The sequence below is a fragment of the Buceros rhinoceros genome, unplaced genomic scaffold, assembly GCF_000710305.1.
Source record: "Buceros rhinoceros silvestris isolate BGI_N320 unplaced genomic scaffold, ASM71030v1 scaffold18339, whole genome shotgun sequence".
Classification (NCBI taxonomy): Eukaryota; Metazoa; Chordata; class Aves; order Bucerotiformes; family Bucerotidae; genus Buceros; species Buceros rhinoceros.
The window spans coordinates 20531-29368 of record NW_010433483.1 but is presented as its reverse complement, the minus strand read 5'-3'; the positions used below and the strand labels follow the sequence as shown (position 1 = coordinate 29368).

General features: G+C 35.3%; 1 protein-coding gene across 1 annotated transcript in view; it reads left to right on the top strand.

Moving 5' to 3' along the window:
- Window positions 1–25: 25 nt before the first annotated feature.
- SYCP2 (synaptonemal complex protein 2) overlaps window positions 26–8838 on the top strand; it is a 12656-nt gene continuing 3843 nt past the window's right edge. Inside the window, 14 exon segments of the mRNA XM_010144132.1 lie at window positions 26–96; window positions 790–900; window positions 1123–1309; window positions 1811–1929; window positions 2686–2716; window positions 3325–3389; window positions 3491–3548; window positions 4917–5091; window positions 5478–5545; window positions 5815–5991; window positions 6801–6987; window positions 7414–7678; window positions 7789–7956; window positions 8551–8627. Coding sequence (XP_010142434.1) covers window positions 26–96; window positions 790–900; window positions 1123–1309; window positions 1811–1929; window positions 2686–2716; window positions 3325–3389; window positions 3491–3548; window positions 4917–5091; window positions 5478–5545; window positions 5815–5991; window positions 6801–6987; window positions 7414–7678; window positions 7789–7956; window positions 8551–8627 — 1759 coding nt within the window.

The window sequence follows — 8838 nt, the reverse complement described above, 5'->3', positions numbered from 1 at the left end:
ATTAATAATAATTTATACCAAATTAATGTCTTATTTAGATGAAGCATTAGATATTGTTCCTGACTCTCAGCCAGTAGAGAGAAGCAACAAACCTTTGTAAGTATTAAAAAAGCATACTAAGTCCCTGTTGTTGTCACTTGTTTTGAAGGGAGTATTTTCAGTTTTTGCCAGAATTGAAATTTTGTTGCAGTTTCATAAAATACCAGAATTTAATTGTCTTGTCTTCCAAGAGTTGCATTAAGAACTCTTGGCTCTGTAAGTCAGGTCACTTTTATTATGTCACTTTTAAGGTTTTTTTTACTCTGAACTTCATGGCACAAAACCAGCACTCTGTGTTTGCTGAGCCTACTTCATAAACAACACCATTCTGTTGTCTTAATCACAGACTGTAAAGTGGCGAATCTGTTTGTGGATACAGTACTCATTAACAAGATCAGAGTAGGAGTTTAAGCTTTAGTACCAACAGGGAGAGTAGTTCTTTCAGATGACAACAGAATGTCAAGTACAAATGACATATGGGTTTACATAAAAAGTAGTAGATTTGACACAGCACAGAGTTATCTAGGTTCAAGGTGTTATGATGGCCGTAGGATATTGTTGACTTAATCTCTGTTTCTGAAAGTTTGCTGCTTTACAACGCGGTGCTTAATTGACCAACAGTAGCAGGCTGAGGAACTAATGTCAGATGCATTGGTATCCTTAGATACCATTGCTTTCCTATTGGATGATGTGTGTTTATTAAATTAAGAGTCACTCCCTACAATTCACTGATGGTATTATCTTTGTTAGGCCATCTGGTCTGCTGGAGAGTTCTTCTGATAAAACCAAAACATGGAAAAAAAGGGCATGCTCTGTTCCTGAGAAGAATATAATGACTGGTGACAATCAAAAGCTAAATCTGTCATTGGCACATACATCCCATCCAGGTTATGTTCACTTTGTTAACCTTTAAAGTTTCAGATGCTTTTTTATTCTGTATTAGTTTCTCTAGTTAGTGAAAGAGCTGTGAAACAAAAAACATTTATTAAATTTTTTGAAGTATCTCTCCAGATAAAAAACAAGAGATGAAAACCAAAAAAATTGAATTGATACCATGAGGGAAGCAAAATAGTGAACAATCAGTGTTAATCATTTTGAATATAAACTGTTAAGCACAGAAGGAAAAAATAATTAAGCTACTACTGAAACATGATTTAAACCATTTCTTTCAGCCAGAGTGTCCGAAACATCTTTGCATTCTGATTTTACAAAAGAGGAACCCGCTGCTCTCTGTAGTAAAGAGACTGCAAATCCAAAACAATCAAAGACGGTGAGAGATCCTTACCTTCATTTCTTTGACTTACAAGTAAGAATTGTCAAATTTTCAGTGTTTCAGAAATTGTATTTTACTTTCATTTAGTCACAGACTTTTAAATTGACTTTCCACTGATACTGAGCGAGTTAAATAATGTCAGCTTCACTGATTACTTTTTCAGTGTGACCTGTTTAATATTGGTTTATTCTGAATTTCTTTCTAAAAAATAATTCTTAAATAAGCACCAACTTGCACTTCTCATGCACATCTTCATTCACTTTTGAATGTTATAGTACACAGATCCACAACATTTAAGAGAAAATATTTGCTGAACTGATCGTTTATTGCTCACTGTTTGGGCAATGAAAGGGAAAACAGTTTTCAAAGGAATGTGATTTAGTACATCTAGAAGACATTTAACGAAGTTCAGGTGATTGTTGAGAACCTGTAGTTCTGCTTGCAGCTCTGCCTTTTTGTTGTATGAGTTCAAATTTGAGTCTTAAACTCTTTTTATAGAAAACAAAGTCTAGAGAAACAACAGATGCAACAAAGTCACTAATCAGTAAGATCAGTGACAGATATAAAATAAAGACTGATGAGAAAAGCAGTGCAAGAGACTCCTTGGGTTTTAACAGGTAGGATGTAAACTCTTTATTTGGTTTATTCTTTTTGTGCATTTGGCTTTGACCCACTCCTCTGGCTATAGTTATTTCATTTCCTGCTTTCATCTGAATCATTTGTTCACTTCTGATAAACAGTGTTGTGCTGGAGATCAGGAGGCTAGTTCTAGTGGGTGAAATAACTACAAAGGCTGTTAGAAACTCGCTTTGGTGGTCTTCTGTGATTTGTGGGGAGAAATTAACCAGTATAGTCCATGGGCACTGCACGTATTGGGTGTCTCCATCCTATCATCAGAGTTTCAGGTCAGACTCGGATTCAGTCATCAGTCTTCTGCTGATCTAGAGTTCCTGGTGCTTTCTTCCTGAATGAGTTGACTGCTAGAGGTTAAATGTGACAAATTCTTAAATGAAAACGTTAGTCTCGCCTTGCTGGAGCTGATGCTTGGAGATATGCTTTACATATGACTACAGTCTCTCCATGTTTGATTGTAACGGGATGGCAAAGGACTGGAACAGTTGCACTGCGTCGCCTTAGAAACCTTTTGGATGGGAACCTGGAAGACATGCAGAACCTGTGGAGTAGCTGTTTGATCTGGAAGGAATTTTTCTAGAGCACAAAATCAAAAGGGGCTGATCTCTTTTAATCCACTTGGGTTTTATTTAAATGCTTGAATAAATTTATAGTGTTTGATAAGGCTTTTCTTTATATAAGCAATATTCTAATGCATATATTCTAATTAGCATTTAACAAAATGTATCCTTATTTTTTAGGTTACATTTAAATAAATCCTGTGTCTCTAAGGTAACCACTTACTGCTTTTGTTGGAAAGTTTTTTTCATATCTGATATATCTAGGTACATGGTGGTAGCAAGTAGGTGTAAAGTGAAAGTTCATAAATATCACTGTTAACTACCTGAAGATGTTAATGTTTATTACACATTAGCTATATATACTTAAAATACTTTTAAAATATTTATGTGGAATAACATTTTTACAGGCAACTAGCAGCCAGTGCAACCCAAATCAATTTCTGTTTACATATTACATAATTGAGTCAGCTTCTTGTGGACATGGCAACACCAAATATTTAGAATAAAAGTATTATAGTGAATGAGATTATAGAATCCTTAAATGGGATATAGCCAGGACACAAAAATTAATCTTAATGTTTGGGAGAAGAAGTTTCCAAGGTTTTGTTGATACCCTTAAAGGATAAATTCTAAAAGATGTACTTTCTACTAGCTCCTGTCCCCTTTTGCCATACTCTACTGTTGCTATTCAGTGGAAGTCTGAGCATCTGCTGGTTTTTTTTCCTGTGTTCATGGTGAATAATTGTTTTTTGAAACAATGGTGTGCGTGGATGCCTAGTCCAAATCTGACATCTGAGTTAACTTCTTATTCATGTACAGGGAGCAGTTCAGGCTAGAAACCTGAAAACGACTGCTTCTCTCAATGTAACTGCTGGTCATGTCATGTAAGTAGTTAAAACATTTTCAAACAATTTCCAATTACCCCTACCTAACTTTGTGAAACATGCATTAATTCAGTCACAAAATTGATCTCTCTGTTTGACAGGGATGATGTCTACAACTTTGAAATCAGTGGGTTTGATGAGCCTACAATAAAGCTTGGGGTAAGAGTATAAAGGAGCTCAGTCAAATTATGTCTGCTGAAAACGTAGTTAAAATCTAAAACTCAGATTATATCACAACTAAGTGGAGAAAAAAGTTTGCCATGTAAATACCTCCACTTTCAAATATTTTGTATTCATACGTACTTTCAAATGTATAATCACATACACTATCCTGAGGTTCTGGCCACCTAAAGCTATTAACGATGTTTTCCCAAATTAATAATGAAACAGTTTTTTAGGAGTATGATTCTTTTTAAATTATCCCGAAAGCATGACTGCCATCCTTCCATTGTAAGGACATCTCTGCCCAGCTGTTTGAGAAAGAAGAAAACCTAGCTAAGGTAAAAGCAGGAGACAACAGAAGACAGTTTTGCTTCTTATAGCTCAGAGGAGCCTGCTGGGTTGGTGAAGGTAGAGAAGCAAGTGGATGGCAACTAAAGTATTAGTTGGAGATTCGGTCAGTCCCAGTTGATTTTAACCATTACCTCTATTCTTTCTAAGATAGAAATTAGTCATTGTAAGTTAATTGCAGAGTATAAAAACTGAGCAGAAGATCCCTTTGCTGTTACTGTCCGATGGCCTGTTTAATTTTGTTCCAATTGTATAACAAATGAAAACCTTCATTTGCTTCTTATTTATTTACTTTTTTAGATCCAAGAGTTGCATGTTTCTGAACAGACTTGTCATACAGATACAAACAAAAAAGGGTAGGGATGTTTTATTGTGTCCCGATTATCAAGTACAGCACTGCCTGCATTCTCCAGCATTCCATTATGAAAATCCAGGGAACGTAGGCCTGACAATGATATCTCAACTGTGGTGTGTTTTCAAGCAGTAAACATGGTCTCCTAGGCTGTTTCCTTTTTATGAGCTTCCTAAAAATCGTGAAAGGATGTGTTTCTTGAAGGAAACAGCTTTGGTTCTCTTCATGGAATACTACAGGGATATAAACTCTGAACAGAGGCAGGTAGATTTTTGTTAATGATAAGCCTGCAAAGGGATGTGTCATTACTCTGTGTTTTTACTGATCATTAATTAGCAAATAAGCACATGCTTTGGGGTTTAATGTGAGCAGATATTTCCAAAATGGATGTGAAAACAACCCTTAATCTATATATCGCGTGAGTAGTAGAAAGACTTAAGACACGTATTTTTAAATGTATCATTTAAAGGTGTTTTTTTTCTTTTTCTCATTAAGGAACGCAGATGACAGTAAAACCAGCACTGAAGTGAAAGGAAGAAAAAAAGTAAGGCTCGAATTTTTGTGGATCAGTATACCCTGTCTTCCCACCTTTAAATACCAATTATATAAGTGAAAGTTATCTTAAAATTAAATCAACAACTTGAGAATTCTTTTGTTTTATGTAGACTAGAAACAATCAAAACAAGAAACATCTCTTTAGTGACACTGACACAGAATACAGAGGTGATGACAGCAAGACAGAGATCAGCTGGCTACAGCAATCAAACAGAAAATCTAAACCCCAGTTAATTGATTACAGTAGAAGTAAAAACTTCGGGAAACCAATAGGCACAGACAAAAGTAAGGAACTTTTTTTTCATATTTCTTAAGAATCCTGCAATGTTTGTCCGTAGAAATTTACTACACGTGTAGTAGTAAACGCATGTGCTGTGCTGCAGATACAATATGGTTTTGTTGTCTTATTTCCAAACATAAGGATTTTTCATATGAGCTCTAATAATTTATAAAGGTTAATTTCCAAAAAGCCTGTATTTTAACGTGGAAAATCATTGGAGGATGGGACAGGCAGAGGTTGTTGTCAACCGTAAAACCTTTGGCTTTCTGAAATAACGTGCTGACAGCAGTTTACTGAACCAGTAATTTCGTGGGCATAAAAGTGATTCCGTGATTTTATAGCTACAACATTTGAATATTTTGATTTTTCTAACTTTGTGTTGTAACAGCAGATAAATTCCCTGAACCTGCCTGCCAACCTGTGAATAAACCTAAAGGCAAAAATGCAAATAAGAAAAAGGTAAATGTAAATTTGCAACTGGATATGTATTACACATTCATGTCTTCTCTCACTACAAAAGCTGTTTTTAAATAACTTTTCATAAATGTGTGCCATTCTTCATGCTTATTTCAGGAACCTTGTTTTGAGATTGGGTAAAGTTAAACTTTTTTAGTTGTTTTGAAATAATGGTTTTCACATAATTAAACCAAGTTACCTGCCATTTATTCCTACATATTTATTTATGATTCATTCTGACATAAACTCAAGATGTTCTTATTCTTCCAAAGATAAAAGAATGTAAAAAACTGAATTCAAGAACTGATGAAACAGAGCAACCCACCAGACAAAAACGACCTCGAAGAGCAGCGTTAGCAAAAAATTACAAAGAGCCTTCCAGTTCAGAGTCGGAGAGTGAAAGGGAAACTTCAGCATGCACAGCTAAGGAGGAGAAATCAAAAGTACAGGTGTACAGCTGTACTTTATTCTTAAAATCCAGGAGTACTAAGTAGAAATAGACGAGAGTTCAATCTGAAAAACATGGCAGGAGAGATTTTTTAAGTGCCCAACATGAGCAAGTTGAACTGAATTTTATTTCTTATTTCTAGTGATGCCCTTTTCTAATGATGAGGATTTAGCTGCTAAGAAAATCAGTCCTAAATAATCTTCTCAGTCATATTCCAGCTTCTATTTATGAAATTTATTTTGCTGCAAAGAACTATTGTGTCTATGTTAAAGTTAACTATATTATGGAAGTGTCTACCAAGTGGGAGGTCTTAGTGAGCCAAATTTTGTTCTTACAGATAATGTGAATTTGATAATGGTATTATGTGTACAAATGCCTATTCTGTGCACAACAGAAAATGATGACTTGATTGAGGGTGTGTTGGTACATTTACTGAGTATCCCAGCAGGATTTTCAGTAAATTTGGCAATGAAGTTGGGTGCTAAAACATTTCTTTTAGCATAATATTTCACTGTATATGGATAGGTCTGTAAACTTCACTGATTAAATTCTGAAGCATCAGGAATTGCCTCCAATAGTTAAGGAGTTCACAAGAGTAGAAATGAGGCTGCTGAATTAAATTCAATGCTTATTGGTAATAGAACACCTGAATCCTTATGAATTTAAGGCACATTTACTTCTAATGATGTTCTTTCTTGGACTTTCTTCTTGGTCAATGGTCCATCCAGAGAATATGCCCTTTACCTGCATGTGTATATGTATACTTCTGTATTACAAGTAGTGTTTTATACGAACTTTGTATTTTAATAGAAACATATGAATGGGAAAAACAAGAATGATAATCCACAACAGGAACTCCAGACTGTTGTATCTACAGAGCCAGGGAGAGTAGGGAGCTATGTACGAAAAGCATTTATTAAATTCAAGAATTCTGCAAGAAAACAGGAAATTGAAATGACTTCATCTGAGAGCCCTGCATCTCTTGAGACAGTGAGATGTAGGTATTTTGCCTCTTATAGCAATACTTTGTCAGAAGTTGGAGGTTAAACGAGGATTATCACAGTAGTACAACTGTACCTTTATTTCCTGCTTTTAAAGTAAGAGATAACCCCTAATGCAGTATGCACCACATAATGTAAAGAAGTACATTAATATGTTACTAGCACTCTGATAGGTTGGTACAGTTTCAAATCAGCAGAATACAGAGGTGCAATACATGAATGTTAGAATGAATCTGGTAACTGCCAAGAGTGTGGAGAGTACAAAAACTGTACGGCAAGTCATATGCCAACACTTAAAGTCAAATTCCACGCATTTGGGACTTGCGAATACCTAGAGCTGGGACAATATAGTAACGTGAGCATTTAATTTACCTTTTTTTCCTTTCATTCCTCATGCAGACAGTTAAATAACTGTTTTCTAGGTGCTGAAAGAATATCAGAAGGAGATGTTAGTCAAGAGCATACCTACAATGAAAGATCACCTGGTCTTCAGGAGTCAACACCAGAAAAAAGCGAAATGCTTAATTTCGAGAAAGAAATTACTGGGCAAGATTCCTATCCACAGAAAAAGAACATGCAAAGTCTGTGTCTAAATCAGTCGCCTGCAGCAAATGTTAAGAAGTTAACAGTTGGAGATAAAAGCTTCTCACCAATTTTAAGTGAAGCATCTTTGGTAAGAGTATTAAAGTTGCTCTACAATTATTTTAACTAAAATTGTTCCGTTCAGCTGCCAAGTGTTTTTATGCCTTTGTACATCTTTCAATAATGATTTTTTTTTTCCTGCATGTGTAGCTCAGCTTAACGCCCTATAAAACTGTCGGTGGAAAACATACAAAGGGATCTGGAGCTGAAACACGTGATAAAAATGAAGATTTAAGTTTCAGACACTGCTTTTCAGACATACTTTCTATTAAAGGAAAACAACAAGATATCGCTAGACCTATCACCAAAAGTAAAGAAGAGGTATGTTACTAAATCCTTTCCTCTTCAGAGGAGAGCTCCAGCTTTTCATCTGTTTTACAAGATCAGTTATAACTAATATCTTAAAGAACAGGGTACGTATTTTCTTCTTGACTTTCAACAAAAAAAAACCCCAGTTTTTCACAAATTAAAGAATTGTGATATCTGCATAGAAAAATTCTGGAGGTTTAAATTGCTGTTGTAGTTTTAGCATTAATGAACTACTTGATATAACAACTATTGTAACATTGACAAATAAACGAACTGCTGTATACCTTCAAACCACTTTTCCTGGTGACAAAGACACTAATGACTCCTTTAAGAAATAATTTTGTTTGTGTCCTGTTGCAAAAAACAGTTGGACCTTATTGGTCACTTATTGCTATCATTAAATTTGAATGTGGTGAAGAATTTGTTTATTCTTTCTTCTAGTGAGACCTGGGAGTAATTCAGGGAGTGTTATTTTTCCTTTCTGTAGCATGTTCATGTCCCTAGTTCAATGAGAAACACAACTGTGGATTTCTGATGAAGACTTCTAATAGTGCTTTAATTTGGAAGCTAATCACTCAGTGACTTTTCTTTTAGAGTTGTGCACCAACATCTCCATTGTCTGCTTCCAGTGGAAGTAAAGTACCATCCTGGAGTGAAGAACCTTATGGCCCCATACATGAGTCAGGTACAAACATTTAATTTAAAGCAAAAGACTTTCTATGCGTCTTTGTAAAGCTTAAGAAAAACTTTTTTTGGCATCAGAATATGGCCCAATTTTTAAAATCTTTTTTATATTCTCAGTATTATTCAATTTTTAGTCTCTTTCTTATTTTTCTCATCTGTTTTAATTACCTCCTAAACCGCTCTCCCCCCCCCCCCACACCAGCCCCCCCGCC